Source organism: Gossypium hirsutum, chromosome A10 (genome assembly GCF_007990345.1).
Source record: "Gossypium hirsutum isolate 1008001.06 chromosome A10, Gossypium_hirsutum_v2.1, whole genome shotgun sequence".
NCBI lineage: Eukaryota > Viridiplantae > Streptophyta > Magnoliopsida > Malvales > Malvaceae > Gossypium > Gossypium hirsutum.
In genome coordinates this window covers 116,184,385-116,201,610 of record NC_053433.1, presented here as the reverse complement: position 1 = coordinate 116,201,610, position 17,226 = coordinate 116,184,385, and the positions used below count along the sequence as shown (strand labels likewise).

Sequence of the window (17,226 nt, the reverse complement as noted above, 5' to 3'; positions counted from 1 at the left end):
TGACGAATGGTTATATGAAATAATTATGAAGATAGATAAACGAAATAAGTATAAGTACATAGAATATAATTTGTGTTAAGTTTGATATAAGCTATTATCGGAATAAATATACATAAAATATATGAAAATGATGGAGCATGAAATATTGATATAGTGAAATGAATGATATATGCTTATGAAGAAACGGTAAGAGCATGATATGTTTCATGACATGTACATATATGGTTATCTTTGATATGTTGATACAAGGAAATTATGTAAGTTGAGACTATTATTAAACTCAAGTGCGATATGTCGAGAAAATAGATATATCAATGTTGAATTTATATGAGATATGTGCAAGTATACTAACAATGTTGCTGTTTGATGCTTATACAAGTGTCAAACTGTTGATTGAATGGTAATATTTTTATTTAAATGATGCATTGAATCGGTAAGTATTTAAAATTTTTTTAGTGATTTGTAAATGGTAGTTATGCTCTGAAACCCTATTCTGGCAGCGGATACGGGTTAGGGGTGTTACATGATCTTCAAAACTAGAATGAACTAGTTTGATTTCTTGAGATTGTTCCACTTTTCTAACAAAATGAAACTTGATATTAAAATGTTTTGTTTTGCTATGAAATACTGGATTCTTTGCAATTGCAATAGCAGAGATTGATTTTCACTTCTGATATTTGTTGCTTATCTTTGGTGTAAGTTCATATCTGTCATGAGCTTTCTTAACCAAATTGCTTGATTAACAGTTGCTCCAGCTGTAGCATATTCAGCTACAGCTGTTGGTTGAGCAACAATGGACTATTTATTTGAACTCCAACAAAAAACCAACTAATCTAAGGCTAAACACATACTCTGAAGTGCTTTTCATATCATCAATTGATCCTGCCCAATCACTATCAGTAAAACCAACAAGCTTCATGCTGTCAACCTTGGTGAACATAACTCCAAAGCTCAGAGTTCCTTGGATGTACTTGAGAACTCTCTTTGCAGCTTGAAAATGGTTCACATTGCAGCAGTGCATGAACCTGGATAGGAGATTGACTGCAAACATTATGTCTAGTCTGGTGGCTGTTAAGTAGAGCAAACATCCTACTAGACTCCTATAGGTTAAATCATTCACTTTCTCGAAATCACCTTGGCTAGACAGCTTTTCGCCAACAGCAACTAGAGTACTAGTTGCTTTACAATTTTGCATGGAAAATATGTTTAGAATTTTTGAGGCAAATGCCTTTTGGCTTATGAAGATCCCTTGCTGAATTTGAGATACCTCCATGCCAAGGAAATAGGACATTTCACACGAATCAAACATCTCAAACATACTCATCATTTTGTCTTTAAAATCTGTCAGCATAACATCATTCCTACCAGTCACTAACAAGTCATCCACATATAAGGAGACTATAAGCAGTGTTTCATCACTTTCCTTCTTCACATACAGTGTTGGTTCATTGAAGCTTCTTTCAAATCCCAAGCTTGCCAGGTAGCTGTCGATTCTGTCATACTAAGCCTTTGGTGCCTGCTTTAAGCTATACAAGGCTTTTCTCAGCTTGTACACTTTGTCTTCTTCACCAACAACTTTAAAACCCTCTGATTGTTCAACATATATCTCCTCACCAAGAAAACTGTTAAGAAAGGTAGGTTTTACATCAAGTTGATGTATTTTCCACTGCCTTTGAGCAGCCAGAGCTATCACAAGTCTAATAGTATCAAGTCTTGCCACTAGTGCAAATGTTTCAAAGTAGTTAATCCTACACTTCTGATTAAATCCTTTCACAACTAACCTTTCCTTCAGCTTGTTCAAAGTTCCATCAACATTTTGTTTGGCTCGAAACACCCATTTTACTCTTATGACCTTCCAGTGAAGATCCCAAGTCTAATTTTTATGTATCATGTTCATTTCATCAAGCATGTGCTTGAGCTTCTTCAAAACTAGCTAGTTCAACAATAGCTACATCAGCCCTCTCATATACTTCACTAATGAGTCAGGTTCCCCTAACTGGCACATGGTCAATGTCTAGCTCTTGATCATTCTGATCAACGTCAGTTTGTACTGACACTAAGTTTTCAACAGTACACTCTGGTTCACCTTTGCTCTAATTCCATGATGACATCTCATCAAATACCATATCTCTACTTACAAAGACTTTGCAGGTTATAGGATCTAGAACTCCATAGCCATTTTTGACACTGCTTTAGCCCACAAGGATGTTAGGCTGAGCTTTTTTTGCCAATTTGTCCCTTTTAACTGTAGGAACATGTGCGTAACATATATAACCAAAGACTTTTAGATGAGCAATTGATGGCTTGAACCCAAACCAAGCTTCAAATGGAGTGTTTTCAAGCAAGGCTTTAGTTGGTAGCCAATTCTGAAGATATACTAAGCGCTAACTCAGCCCAAAAACTTCTAGGCAAATTCTTTTCAAACATTAAGGATTTGGCCATATCCATCAAGGTTCGATTCTTTCTCTCACTGACACCATTTTGCTGAGGTGTGTAAGTGTTGGTGAGTTATTGTTCAATCCTTGATTCTTCACAAAAAATTAACACATTTGAGGTGTACTCTGTCCCATTATCTAACCTTAGTGTCCTAAGCTTGCAACCTGATTGAGTTTCTACTTCTGCCTTGAACTTCCAAAACACTGAGGCTACTTGTGGCTTGAGCTTTAGAAAGTAAACCCATCAAAATCTTTAGTAGTCATCAATGAAGAGAATGAAATACCTACTGTCATTCAAAGATTCAATCTTCATAGGGCCACACACATCAGTATGGACTAGCTGCAGTTTTTCAAAGGCCCTCCAATCCTTGTTTGTTGGAAATGGCAGTCTAGCTTGCTTTCCTAGCTGACATACTTCACAGACATCCTATTTTTCAACAATTTTTTTGAAATTTTCAACCAAATCTTCCTTGGACAACTGAAGTAGTGACCTGTAGTTAACATGGCCCGACCTTCTACACAACTTGGACTCATCTAAGACAGTTGTGTAGGCACTAACAGAACCATTATTCCAATCAACAACAAAGTGTCTGTCAATCATGGCTACTGACATGAGCTTGGATCCATTTCAATCACTGATCATACATTATTTGCCTTTGAACACAAAGAATATCCTTTTCCAAGTAGCTGAGTAATACCTCATAGATTTCTATCAATTTCAGGTATTAACAAAATATTTGAAACAAGTTTGGTACCTGAAGGAGGGTCAATCAGCACATCTCCATTCCCTTCTACTTTGATGTATTGTCCATTGCCTGCTTTTACTCTCGAATTGAAGGTTATGTCTATGCTTTTAAAGATAGTAGCATCTGGTGTCATGTAATTGGTGCAGCCACTGCGAATTAACCACCCTTTTGTGGTTTTTCTTCTGTTTGTAGAACTAGAGATAGCAAATACTTGTTTTTTCTGAGCACAACTCTCCTCTGCCACTTGAGCTTCTGTTTTAAGCTACTGAGGTTATTGTTTCTTTTGTTGGCCTTTATTTTTACAGACCTTTTCAACATGGCCCATCTGATTACAAACCTTATATTGCACATTAGGTCTGTACCAGCAGTTTGCTTCTAGATGGCTAATCTTTTACAATATGAGCAGGATAAATTTCTTCTTCTTGCTTCATCTCTTTTAGGCTTGTCTGACCAAGTTTTCTTCCTTTTGTAGCCAGAGAAGCTTGAAGTTGGCCTGTTCTTGGCTTGGAATACACCTTCATAATGCTCTTTCTGTCTGTTAGCTCTCATTTGTTCCTGAGTATAAAGAGCATTAATCAGCCCAGTCAAAGAAATGCTTGACAAGTCTCTCGAGTCTTCTAGGGAAGAGATTTTGGCTTCATATCTTTCAAGTAAGGTTGAAATAACCTTATCCACTATTCTAGCTTCACTGAATTACTCCCCAAGCAGTCTGATCCTATTTACAACAACCATATCATGTCTGAATATTGCTTGATTGTCTCTGATTCCTTCATCTTCAGATTTTTAAAGTCCCTCCTTAAGTTTAAGAGTTGTTGCTGTCTTGTTTTTTCAGTACCTTGAAAATCTTCTTTAAGCTTGTCCCAAGCCTGCTTTGGAGTCTCATAGGGCATGATCCTTGTGAAAATCAAGTTTGACACACTATTTTGGATGTAGGACATTGCCTTGTATCTCTTGGCTCTATCCTCAGAGTGTTGCCTGATCTAAGCTACCGTAGGGTTAGCTCTCAAGGGTGGTGGTTCAAGATCAGAATTGACAACCTTCTACAAGTCAAATTCTTGTAGGTAGGTCTTCATTTTCATTACCCAAATGTGGTAGCTTTCACCGTTGAATACTGGTGGTGGTGCTGGAGAGAAACCTAATGATGACATTGTGTTTTTGAGAGTAGAAAAGAGATAGGTCCTCTAAGAAGTTAGCTCTCGATACTAGTTGTAGGAACTTAGATAACAGGTTAAGAAATATCAGCAAGGTCTTAAGCTAGAAGCTACTGTAACTTGATGAACAAACAAAGAAATCGTCTTGAATTATAACAAGAACAGATTGCTCAATAAGAACCACAACAAGAAGATATTTTTTGGTGAATAATTCATCATCTCATTTCTGAAAACAAAGTATTACATATAACAAGTAATCAACTTTTCAAAAGATGAAAATATTACCTAAACACACTTAACTCCACTAACAAAGTCTTGAAACTTATAGAACTTTGCTTGCACAGTTGGTTAAGCTGATTTATCAAATTTATCAGCACCAAATTACATCAAATACCTTACATACTTAGTTCTAGTGTAACTAAGTAGCAAAAACATCAACTAAAAAGTAAAAAAAAACAGCAGCATATTCTTCAGCTGCAACTTGCATGGGTCGAACTGCTATGGTCTGCATGAAAGCCATCTTTTAACAATATTGTATATGCCAATAGCCACCATGCCATGAACACTGAATCCAATCCATCCCGTCCTTAGCCAATAAGCCTTAACAAGTCATTTACGAGAACCGATATCTTTCACCTGAAGGATTGATCGATTAGCTCAAATACGTCCCCCAAAGAATCAGAGGTTGAGTTGATACATAATGAAACTGTCATGCTCTAGTCTGAACCTTCAGATGCAGTATAATAGCTCGAATCGTAGCCATGTTTTACGACCGCCTCAATTCTGCCACCCCCTTAACATCATCTTCCAAAACAGTGGCTGTGTATTCACCACGAAGAGTTGCCGTAAGCAGAAAATGGTTATGGAAATTGCATTGTTCGTTTCAAGACACAAATACCACACAGCAACCGCATAACATGTTCAGTTAAAATAAGCACCTACAAATTTGTGTAAATACTTCCATAGAAAGGGCCTCAAAAGATTACTTTGAATTTGTGTTCACAACAGAAAGCGAGCATTCAGTAAAACAAATTGAAACTCTTACAGCTCAGGTGTTCCTCCTTGTATGGCTAAAGTTCCAATTGAACAGTGGCATTCTCAAAGATCTGTTATTCCCTAGTCTTACATCAACACAAAAGCAAAGGATATAAGAAAAACCAATCTCACAAATAACCAATCTTTCTAATGAATCAATATATGATTGAAGGAAAATGCAGCAAGTGTTAGATACGAGATGACCAATGCTGGAAACTAAACAATGAAGCTGAATCGAGTCCACGTCCTATGATTTAAAAAAACCAACCAATAACAAGTCAACTGTCAATAAGAATTAAGTACGAATTTTAAAATCTAAACTTTGGTACCCACCAAAATCCCCTATGGATATTTTACCAACTCCAAAGCAGAATCATTTTGCTACTGTATTGAAACCAGTTGCCGTTCAATTTTCCTCCAAATTATTTAATATATATGGAGAATTTCGTTCTTGGAAAATATATGCTATATCTACAAAAGAACACGGACACAACAGGGGAATGACGATGAGAACAAAAAAAAGCAACTATCACAAACTATTGAACAAATTTCCAATTTTATGTTCATAAATTATGCTTTTAACATTTACAATGTGGAACTACAAGGTTTCAGTATGGTAAAGAACCTTCTAGAAGACAATTAATTTATAAAGCAGAGGAAGTTTAGTTTCATCCTGGTTGGTTCTATTTAATTAAAGCACTTCATTTTCTGTCACTAATTTATAAGTTGAAAATGAAAAAGTGATAATATGAAAAAATGAGATGAAAATGAAACCTTTACCTATGCATTTGAATGACATAATTGAGAAGTTGAAACTCTTCAAATGCAGAGCCAAGGATGGAAAGAAATACAAACTATTTCAATCTTTTAAGTCCTCCATCCCTTCTTCACCATCATGGCTAAAGCTTCTTTTGTTCTCAGCAAGTCTCTATTCACTAGCATCTCTATCGCTCTTTGCATCCACGTAAAATACATAAACACCACAGCTCTCCACCTTAATATATTCTTCATGCTATTTTCTTCATGATAGAAATAGAAATTTCTGATGTAGAATTTGAATGATGCCTCCTCATAATTCTTGTCTTCTTCTCCATCAAGAATCATGAATCAGACCATCAATTTCTGCATTAAAAACCATTTAAATGAAACCAACTCAAACAAAACCCAAATCATTTGGAATTTTTTACATTTCTTTTTCTAGTGTTTTTTGGGTTCTTCTATGGGAAAAACATAATCTCACCAATCTAGCTTGATAGTGAAAACTATCGAGCGGTTGCCATTGAAAGTAACCTCCAGCTCCATGTGTGTTCATCCCACAACTTTGGGAAATTCTGAATTCATACAAATCCATTAAGAAATCTGGGGAAAAGATGGTCTTGAGGTGAGGATGCTAAAAATCACAATGAGTCAAAGGTAATTTACCTGTCTAGGAAGGCTAAATTCTCAAGAGCATAGGGTTCCTCTGTAGGTCCAGAAACAAGGCGAATCTGTTGACAAATTGCAGTACTCTCTCAATATCTCAGTTCAAGAAAAAGTGTGAAGCAAGCATTCAGTAGAAAAATTAAAAACTTACATGTTCCTCTGATCTTTTGTATAGCTAAAGCTCAAAGTATAATGGCCTCTCCAAAGATCTGCCATTAATTCTCTCTTGGGTCTCTGTTTTTCTCATATGATTTGCTTACACCAATCACTTCCATCTTCATACCCTTTCATAGTATCAAATTTTAAATGTTAAAACAAAGAAAATAAGCTTACCGAAAAAAGTAAAACAAAGAAAATAATATTAATTTTCAGGCCATTTGTTTATTTTTTAATGAATTATCAAACAACATCTTAGACCACCAAATTTACAGATGATAATCAGTCATATAATTGTAAAAGATATGCATAAGAAACATAACAAAAAAAAAGTGCATTGAACGTGAGGGAAAATTGAAGAGACCATTCATTTTGTAGTCTAAGATATACCACAACAAACACCTACACCATCATAAAAGCATAGGTTATTATAAGAAAAACCAGTCTCAAACAAAGCAGTCTTTCAAATTAACATATATATATATATATATAAATAGGGAATAGGTGGAAAGTTTACCTTAGCACCTAAGAAAGAGATGCAATATCAACCCTTTAAGTCATGAACAAATTTCCTCCCCCTTTTTCCCCCTTTATTTCCCTTGTCTCTAGTGATTTTACTGTTTTCCCTCATGGCTAGCGCTAACGTCAAGTTCTGATGCCCCGTTGGAGGGCTCGAATGAGCCACCGATGATCGAGTCCTCACATTTTCATGGTACAGGGACTAATTGGACCTGTGTTGTTTTCAGCCACACAATATACATGAACACCGCATTTTTTGACCTTGATATCCTCAACTTCAGCTTCGCCGTGGTAGCATTTTTTTATATAAAATTCAAATGCTGCCTCCACATAATCTTCGTCTTTTTTAATCATTTTGTCACTGAATAGAATCAACACGTGGTCACCCATGTACTTCCAATGTAACTCGAAATCTAGCTTGTAATCCCACTCACATTTGAACTTTTCATAAGAACCGTCGAAGGCTGTTAGTTGGTATTCACAGATACCTCGAAGATCTCAGTTGTATTTATGGCAATGCGTGAGATCAACCACCAGGCAGATAGCAAAACTCAAGAATCTGCTCCCACTAAACTCGTTTGGGGTTATCTTCAACTTCAACGAAGAATTCATCCTCTGATACTTGAATTTACTGGCTGAAATTTCGCTCCCTGGGAAACAGCAAAACAATGATTTTGGACCATAATCATATTTACATCCCCATTTCTTTACAAGTGATTCAATTTTTTGCATGGCATTTGCTTCAATGTTTTTAATTGACGCTTGATTCAAGCTGAAGCAATCAGAGAATATCATAAAGAACTCATCTTTACCGTAAAAAGAATAGAGTTCATATAGATCTCGATTTCGACGTGTGAACGATACTTTTTCTAACGATTTGCAGCCATGTGCATCCAAGTACCGCAAATATGGTGGAAGCTCCGAAAGTAATTTAAGACTCGCGCAATGATCCATTTTCAAATATTCAAGGTTTTTAAACTTTAGGCTTTGTTTGGTTGGGTGTAATGGCTAATCCATTACACCCCGAATCGGTGGCCCCACTGAATACAGCGTTTGGTTCGCTGTTTTCTCTAATACTGTTCTAATCCGTTGCGGACGGATTCCACATTTTGGCTGCTTCACCACCGATTTGTAATCCCTTGCAACAGCAAAGATTAGCTAACCGGTGTCTTATTTACCCTCCCCTTGCCGAAATCGCCTCCAGCCGACCCTCTCCCTCCCAACATAAACAGAACGTGCCAGCGAACCAAACCTCTACCCGCTCCCGATTTCAGCTTTGCATCCTTCTCCGACTCGACGGTGTCAGATCTCCGGACGGCTTGAATCAGTAATCTCCGTCAAACTTAACCTATTTCTTTCCTCTCTGCATGCGATTGTTTCAGTCCTTGGTAAATCGGCGTTTCGTTTCTTGCCGGTTATGGTTTTTTTTTCCATTGTTTGTTTGTTTGTCCTGAATTACAGGTTCTTTGCTCCAACATTTTTCATATTCTGTCTGCTTTATTTTTCTCTATTTTCTATTTCTGTACCATGTTTTGTTTCTCTATTTTCTGTTTCTGTACCATGTTTTGTTCCTCTATTTTCTGTAGTGGTTTTTTGTTTCTCTATTTTCTGTTTCTGTACCATGTTTTGTTCCTCTTGCCATTTTTTCTTTTGTAGCTTAATTTATTATCAATGATCAGCATGTTCTCTTGTGTAGCCATTTTATTTAGCATGTTTTGTTTCTCTATCATTTACACACTGCTGTTACTGAAAATTAAATCTAAATTCAACCGAATGACATGGAATTATACAACAACTAACTTCAAATAAAAACATGATTTTAATCCATTGTTAGAAGTTAATAATCCTTTTCCTCACTTATAAACCATGAACGCATATCAGTAGTGGGACATTTGTAGAGAAATTAACAGATCTGTTCCAACTGATATTCCTAGAGGTCTCATATTCTTGTTTGAGTTCCAACTTGTCAAGGAAAGGCTAGATTTTGTATTTCCATTTAAATAATCTTCTTGACCTTAATTTGTTTGTCATTTGGCATTGTGCATTGTTAAAGGCTTGTTGTCAGTATTTCATAATTTTCCTTATAATTTTCCCATCCATTAATTTTTTGTTTTCTATAATTCTTTAATATTGTCTCAAGTTCCCATCTGCAGTTTAATATATTGATTATGTAATCCACACATCATTATCTATCAAACTAAAGCAGTAGAGACAAGATTGTGAAATATTAAAACCAGTGCAGCCAGCTCATGATATTGTTATGATGAAAGTACTTGCTGTGCATTTTTCTTAGTCATTTAAATCAATAAACTCATTTAACAATCTTGTGCTTTTCCATGACAGAAATAAGAATATTATTTATCTTTTGTAATTAAATTATCTTTGAAAGGCTGTATGAGAATATGTATGTAAGCAAACTCTAATTGCACTGGTATTCCATTTTCATTTTTGTGAAAACATGTTTATTTTTCTAGTCAAATGCCTAGATGATGGTTCTTGTGTAGCCATTTTATTTAGCATGTTTTGTTTCTCTATCATTTACACACTGCTGTTACTGAAAATTAAATCTAAATTCAACCGAATGACATGGAATTATACAACAACTAACTTCATTGTTTGTTTGTTTGTCCTGAATTACAGGTTCTTTGTTGCTGCAGTTCATCATCGGTCTCCTCTCCGATTTCCTCATTACAGGTTAGTTTCCCCCGTTTGCAGTGGCTATACAATTGTTTGCAGTGGCTATATAATTTATTTGCAGTGGCTCCATCTGCTTGATCAGTCAGAAATGAAAACAAAGGACTATGAATGCTCATGTCCTGTTTGGATTTGTATGCTTTTTGAGATTTTTGTTGAATAGAAACACTCTGATATTCTTTCATGGCTACTGCAATGTTGAAGTGCATATAATGAGCTCTAGAATGTCATGCATAGTCCTGGTGCTGTTAATTTGGTACTGTTAATTTTGAATGCTTTGAAATGTTTGAAATGGCTTTGTTAATTTGGTACTGTTAATGATTTGAAATGTTTCAAATGGTGCTGTTACTACTTCAACTTTGAATGCTTTGAAATGTTTGCTCACTGATAAATGTTTGAAATGGTGCTGTTAATTTGGTACTGTTAACTTTGAATGCTTTGAAATGTTTGAAATGAGTTAACACCCAAGTACATTTACTGCTAATTTAATCTCCAAGTTGGTGTGGAATTATGAAACTAAGAGAGTATTTTCCTATATGTTGCTTTTACGTTTCACTCTTTCTGAAATAATTAGCTGATAAGGTCTCCTTCCACTGTATCTGCTTCTGGCCATATATGAGAAACCAAGAAAACCCTTTCTTGTTCGGCTATATATATAGAAGTGAAAATGAAGCCATGACCTGTACAGTTTTAAATTACCCAAAGCTTTCTTCATTACCAAATCTGTCATCTTACTTTTAAAAGTTTTAAATTATCTGTCAAACTTATAATCTGTCAATATATCAAACATTAACCCATTTTTCAGTTGTGGATGTACTTCCTTTCTTTCCAAACAATATATAATTTGGTCTCACGTGGTTGCTGCTTTCACTTGCTCTCTCTCCTCCACCTTCCATTGTCCAACTTTCAAGCAAATCGTTGGAATTCTAGGATCTTTTGAAGATTAACATGCAACTGTCGAATATTTATGGTTATATGTCTACCTTAAAAGATGTTTTATAAATTGTTTTCATTCATTAAAAAACCAGGTTATGCTTATGATTGCAAATTGCATGTGAGCACACATCTGATTTGTACTTGGATATCATATGTTATATTCCTTTGTCCCCAAAACCTTTAATGAGTACTATATAATTTAAAAAGGGCATCAAACTTTAGTACCAATTCTTGTATTAAAAAGGAAATTCATGGACAAAATGTTGTTATAAAAAGGAGCAATATATAATTTGGTACTTGTGTTTTTTCTTTTTTTAATCTATTATTTGTATTTGATAAATATTTTGATACTTAAAGATAATGGTGTACCAATTCTTCGTTATAATTTAAAAATGACATCAAACTTTAGTACCAATTCTTGTATTAATATCAATTATGATAAAAATATAACGATTTTGATACTTTCAAAGATCTCGTTCAAATTTAATCATTATTAAAATAAATTGTGCTAACTTTAAGCTGAAATAAAAATTTTATTTATGTTATTTAAGGTATATTAAAATATAATTAAAATCATTATTTATTATTTAATATTTTTAATTGAAATATAATTAAAATCATTTTGATTATATAATATTAATATAAAACTATACATTTAAATTGAAAATATAAATAAAACATGGCATAACAATTAAAATTTAATATTAATAGAAAAACATATTTATTATTGATATTAATAATTCAAATTTTTTTTCCATAATATTTTTTACCTGTGTGTTATAAATTATTTATTACTTATGGAGTGTTTACCTCTTTATTATTATTTGATTACAAAATATTATCATTTTATTTATCTTTAAAATATTAAATTTGTTAATAGCTATCAATCATTTATGCAAATTTTTACTAATAATTTTACTAAATAAAAATAAACATGTGCCATCTTGATAGAAATGTTGATGCTTATTTTAGTACCAAGTCATATGGGGCATATGGCTCAATTATTGGATCTTTGATGAAAATAATATTGTTCACTGCTGAACTCCCTTTTGAACATATCAATTCAAAGGCTTAGCAATTATAATGTCTTAGATAGAGTTCGTTGACATATTATTTTCCTTACATGCATACATGGTGGGTATTCTTCATTTGAGGAGGCTGCCACCTTGTTGGGGGAAAAAATCCAGGCCGTTGGCGATAAAATCAGTAGGAGTATTGCCTCCGAGGTGGTAGTTCAGCAGAAGTCAGAAGAGAAGATGGAAGAGAAAGCTTCAAATTTATATTCAGCCTTATGGTCAATTGAAGGTTTAACCGACGATCAGCGGTATGATGCTTTGAGTAAAATTCCCGATCATCCAAATCAAATGATCGTTTTCTTTAGTTTACCTTCTGTTGCCCGATTGGAATGGGTCAGAAGATTTCTTTCTCACCATTAAATATCAATGTTCAAACTTTTTGATGTTGTAAAACTATATAACATATGGATTATGATGTACAATTTCATTTTCATCTAACTTTTTCTTAGTATAAGTTAATTATGTTTATGCAGAAAATAATTCTCAAGTTATATTTTTATTTTTATAAATTCATAAGAACATTTTATGAAATTATATTTAATAATAATTATTTTAAATTGTATTAAATCATATATTTTAATTAAAATATATTTAATATTAATTATTTCAAATTTTCATTTATCATATATTATGATTTGAGTAAATTCATATAAGAATATGAATTATTAAGAATTTTATTAAATTATATACCAAAATTATAATGTATTTAATAATAATTATGTTTAAATATGATTAAATTATTTATTATTGATATTAATAATCTTATTAAAATTTAAATAACAATAACAAATTTCTGCTAATTATAAAAATTTTATTAAATTATATATTTTAATTAAAATATATTTAGTAATAATTATGTTTAAATATGATTAAAATATTTATTACTGATAATAATAATCTTATTAAAATTTAAATAACATTAACAATAATCATTTACCAAAACAATTTTCTGCTAATTATAAGAATTTTATTAAATTATATATTTTAATTAAAATATATTTAATTATAATTATATTTAAATATGATTAAAATATTTATTATTGATAATAATAATCTTATTAAAATTTAAATAACAATAACAATAATCATTTACCAAAACAATTTTATGCTAAGGGTATTCTAGTCATTTTAGTTTTTTCCATTATGCTATTACACCTCTATTCCATTCAACCAAACACAAGATTACTATTACGCCTCTATTCCATTACATTCAACCAAACAGTGGATTAGCTATTACACCTCTAATCTCAATACACCTCTAATCCAATATACTTCTAGTCCAATACAGCGAACCAAACGCACCCTTAGGATTTTTGGGGGCTTATAAACTATCCGACGAGCTAGGGGAAAATAGGATGACGATAAATATGGACGGAGCTTTTTTTTTTTCACTTCAGGCGCTTTTTTCGCTTCAGGCGCTTTAGGTTTTTTGGGTCTTGGTAAAGGGTGGGGGAAATAGGATGACGATGAACATGGAAGGGGCTTTTCAGGCTCTTTAGGTTTTTCGGGTCTCGGTAGAGGGGAGAAATAGTATATCGAGGAACATGGCTGGCGCTTTTCAGGCTCTTTAGGTTTTTCGGTCTTCGTAGAATTTCTGGGAATTTGGCGATTAGGCAATGACTAAGATCCAGAAAATGAAGGCATTCTAGCTTTGAAATTCTGCTTGATACTTTATTTACCTTTCATTTTGTCAATAACAATGTTTCAAGTCCAGCGATATGCTCAATTGAATCTGGCACTTCTTCTATTCCAGTTTCTGCTAAATCTAAGAAAGAAACATCATTTGGGAGCTCGGGAAACTTCTTAAGATTATAACATCCATGAAGCTGAAGCGTTTTGAGAGATGCCAAACCACTGAAGCCAGGAAGTTCAACCAAACTGTTGCACCCATTAAAGCAAAGGATTTCAAGGTTGACGGCTCCTAATAGATTAGGGATCTTCTTTAAATTCTTGCAATTCGTAAGGACAATTTTTCTTAAATTGATAAGATCCTGCGCAATGAAAATATAAAATAGCTTTATTACTCAGCATTGTCTACTTACTTTGTGCAGTATAAAAAAAAGTTATTATAGTATTTGGTATACATCTTTAATTTATTGAATGAAGAAAGTATGAAAAAATTACCTGATGATCATCTTCATTCCAAAGTTGTTGTACATCACCATGAGGTAATTTTAACACAACAAGATTCTTCGGATCAAAACTTAGTGATAAAGATTTAAATGGGTAATACTCCCAACAAAGAAGTCTTAGCTCATCAGGAAGAGATACATCGCCAACTTGATCTGCATGTAGCTTCTTCTTTCGTTGCTTTCCAATAAATGGAGGAAAATAAAAGTCTGATATATTTAAGATTAAGCATTTTCCCAAAAACAGAAGAACATAACTGTAGTTTACCAATTTGAGACATGTCTAACTTTATTCCTACAATCCATTCTGTTCCCTAATAACAAGAAACAAGTATCAGGCATTATATTAAATCACTCATTAGAAATTAAACAAGGCTTAGACTAATTGAGCATACTTTTTTATTACAAGAAATTTTAGATTTAAAAAGTGTTTAATTTTATAGTATAAAGCAATACATTAGATATTTAATTAATTTAATAAAAACCCTTGGTAGATCCATGTAATAACTTAAGATTAGGGTTAGCATTTGATAAAAATAATTGAAAAGAAAATTTTAGTTAATTAAATTAGTGAGTTTTATTATTTAACTAAATTTTAAATTAGAGTACATAAATTTGAGAGTTTGAATTATTGGAGTTGAAGTTGAGTTGTAAGTAAATCTTCTATCTCTATCAACTAAAACTAAATACAAGTAATTAATTTTTATAATGATTTCAATGGATGTGATTTGGTTTAAATATATATATTGTTGAGTTGGTATTATTTTGTTTTTCTTTTTGGCGATTTTCGTTCAGGTATTTGGTGTTCTCTAGGGATTACTACCTTATACATGGTATCTACAAATATATAAAAAAATATAAAAAGAAACATAAGTACAATTAATACTTACTTTATTATATTTGAGCACTTGCTTTACTTCATTAGGATTCCATAACCTACTGCGCTTTCGAGGAACTCTAAATTCTTTGCGAACAATGTCCTTGCCCATCAGCTCAACCATATCATGCATAGAAATACATTGCGGAATCTCATCCAAGAAACTACTTCTTCGATCATCTAATGCACCTCTGGAAGGGGAACTTGCAATCTCTTCTGCTTTTCTCTTGAGAAACTTACTGCGAATTTCAAGCATATCACGCAAAGAAATAGGAAGAGGGGTAATATTTAGTAGGCACTTGTCGATCAAGTTTCTGATGCTAGACTCTGCGCCATTATAACAATTACTTAGAATTTTTTCTACATTTTCCTTAGGTTCCCCTTTGAAGAAGATTGCAATATCAAGGAATATATTCTTTTCTTGTTCATCAAGCCCATCAAAGCTTGTCTTCAAAATCTTATAAATGTCTGGTTCGATATATTCCTTTAAATTATCCATCTCGCTTTCCCAATATACTCTACCCTTGTTATATAGTTGGCAACCCAAAACTTTTAGAGCAAGTGGATTGTATTGGGTGTACTCTACAAACTTTATTGATAGGTCTCGATAATCAGCATCAGGATTGAACTGCTTAAACGCACAAATAGAAAACAGTTGAAGAGAGTCAATCTCATTTAAATTCTTCACCTCAAAAGTTTCGTCAGCTCCATTGTCAAGTACTGTTCTATCTCTAGATGTTACAATGATTTTACTTCAATCACCAAAATGTTTAACACCCATAATAGCTATTTGATCTTGGTGACTAACATCATCAAGCACGACAAGTACTTTTTTATTGTTCAAACTCTCTTGGTAAGGGTATCCTATCGAAGGAGTGTCTATTTTAATATATTTTTCATTTAACAGTTTGGAAAGAAGATCATTTCGTAAAATTTCCTTTCCGTGTGTTTGTATTTTCTCACTAACATTTTGAAGAAAGCAACGGCTTTCAAAATTCTGAGACATTTCCTCATATACAGCTTCAGCAAGGGTAGTTTTGCCTATACCACCCATTCCCCAGAGTCCTATTACACGACTGCCTTTTTCCTCAATCAGCCTCAAATTGCATCTTTCTGATAATCTATTCCAACCAGTTCTTCAGAAACATGTCTAGATCTGCTACTCCTCAACTTTTCTATAACTTTTTTAACAATTTCCTCAATGTACCCTGCTTCAGGTCTAGCATACAATAAATAAATAAATATACATAGATATATGAAATCCAAAACAAAGGTAACTCAAATATAAGAAGGTGAGAAAAATATAGTTACCTGTCAGATTTGTCTCCTCCTATATGCCACCCTTTTAAGTTACCAACTTCAGCAAAGGCTGCTTTCCATCGCTTCACTTCATCAACTTCATCAACTGGCCTCTTCGATTCATGCTCTTCAAAGGATGTTGTAAAACTCCCACCAATATTTCTTACATGGGAAGGATCAACATGGTAAAAGATGGGAAGAACAATATGTCCTTGTGTCTGCTTGCGGTCCATGATTGCAGAGAGTTCAGCTAGGCACGATTTTGAAGAAGCATAGTCTTTAGATAAAACAAGGATTGAGAGATTTGAGGCTGCAATTCCTTGAGAAAGTGCTGGTGAAAGTTGCTCCCCTTTCTCTAGTTTTTCTTCATCGAAGAAGACATTCAGTCCCTTGTCCTTCAAAGCTTTGTGTAGATGACTGGTGAAGTTAAGGCGTGTGTCTTCACCTCTGAAGCTCAAGAAAACTTGGTGCTTCATTTGACGAGAAGAAGAAGAAGAAACCAAAGAGTATGGATTGTCTGATTGAGGCAAAAGAGAAGAAGAAGAAGAAGCCAAAGAGTATGGATTGTCTGATTGAGGCAAAAGAGAAGAAGAAGAAGAAGTCAAAGAGTATGGATTGTGCGATTGAGGCAAAAGAGATGCACCATGGGAGCTTTGTTTTCGTACTTTTGAAGAAGAATGAAAAGAATTATGATCGTAGCATCATCTTTGGTATTATTGTGAGAAGATAAAGAGTGAAATATCCATCATCT

The 17,226-nt window shown here is 33.5% G+C and overlaps 3 protein-coding genes and 1 long non-coding RNA gene across 5 annotated transcripts; 1 reads left to right on the top strand and 3 right to left on the bottom strand.

Moving 5' to 3' along the window:
* Positions 1–4,594: 4,594 nt before the first annotated feature.
* LOC121207841 (uncharacterized) lies at positions 4,595–7,242 on the bottom strand. Of its 2 annotated transcripts, XR_005902955.1 has the most exons (5): positions 6,941–7,242; positions 6,790–6,854; positions 6,608–6,698; positions 6,148–6,489; positions 4,595–5,453 (listed from the first exon to the last, which is right to left on the bottom strand). It is a non-coding gene; the product is annotated as an uncharacterized lncRNA (long non-coding RNA). The 2 variants fall into 2 exon arrangements; XR_005902954.1 differs by having other exon boundaries at positions 4,595–6,489.
* Positions 7,243–8,372: 1,130 nt separating this feature from the next.
* On the top strand, positions 8,373–10,470 carry LOC121208134 (uncharacterized). The gene is made up of 3 exons (XM_041078629.1): positions 8,373–8,390; positions 8,613–8,791; positions 10,105–10,470. The coding sequence occupies exons 1-3, from the start codon at positions 8,373–8,375 to the stop codon at positions 10,319–10,321; spliced, it is 414 nt and encodes a 137-aa protein (XP_040934563.1). The 3' UTR covers positions 10,322–10,470.
* Positions 10,471–13,105: 2,635 nt separating this feature from the next.
* Positions 13,106–17,213, bottom strand: LOC107915658 (toll/interleukin-1 receptor-like protein). The gene is made up of 3 exons (XM_041078274.1): positions 16,488–17,213; positions 14,295–16,395; positions 13,106–14,161 (listed from the first exon to the last, which is right to left on the bottom strand). The coding sequence occupies exons 1-2, from the start codon at positions 16,949–16,951 to the stop codon at positions 16,275–16,277; spliced, it is 585 nt and encodes a 194-aa protein (XP_040934208.1). The 5' UTR covers positions 16,952–17,213; the 3' UTR covers positions 13,106–14,161; positions 14,295–16,274.
* LOC121203330 (disease resistance protein RPV1-like) lies at positions 13,853–16,230 on the bottom strand. Its single transcript, XM_041078628.1, has 5 exons — positions 16,144–16,230; positions 15,190–15,804; positions 14,568–14,613; positions 14,295–14,509; positions 13,853–14,161 (listed from the first exon to the last, which is right to left on the bottom strand). The coding sequence occupies exons 1-5, from the start codon at positions 16,228–16,230 to the stop codon at positions 13,853–13,855; spliced, it is 1,272 nt and encodes a 423-aa protein (XP_040934562.1).
* Positions 17,214–17,226: the final 13 nt, after the last annotated feature.

Excerpts from the sequence above, each read along its gene's own strand:
- LOC107915658 (XM_041078274.1), bottom strand. The coding sequence starts at position 16,951 with ATGAAGCACCAAGTTTTCTTGAGCTTCAGAGGTGAAGACACACGCCTT. Across the intron at positions 16,396-16,487 it reads GGAGGAGACAAATCTGACAG|ACCTGAAGCAGGGTACATTG; the intron begins GTAACTATATTT and ends ATTGTATGCTAG.
- LOC121208134 (XM_041078629.1), top strand. Across the intron at positions 8,792-10,104 it reads TCTCCGGACGGCTTGAATCA|GTTCTTTGTTGCTGCAGTTC; the intron begins GTAATCTCCGTC and ends CCTGAATTACAG.
- LOC121203330 (XM_041078628.1), bottom strand. The coding sequence starts at position 16,230 with ATGGGTGGTATAGGCAAAACTACCCTTGCTGAAGCTGTATATGAGGAA. Across the intron at positions 15,805-16,143 it reads GCCGTTGCTTTCTTCAAAAT|TTCAATCCTGATGCTGATTA; the intron begins GTTAGTGAGAAA and ends GCGTTTAAGCAG. Across the intron at positions 14,510-14,567 it reads GTTAGACATGTCTCAAATTG|ACTTTTATTTTCCTCCATTT; the intron begins GTAAACTACAGT and ends TAAATATATCAG.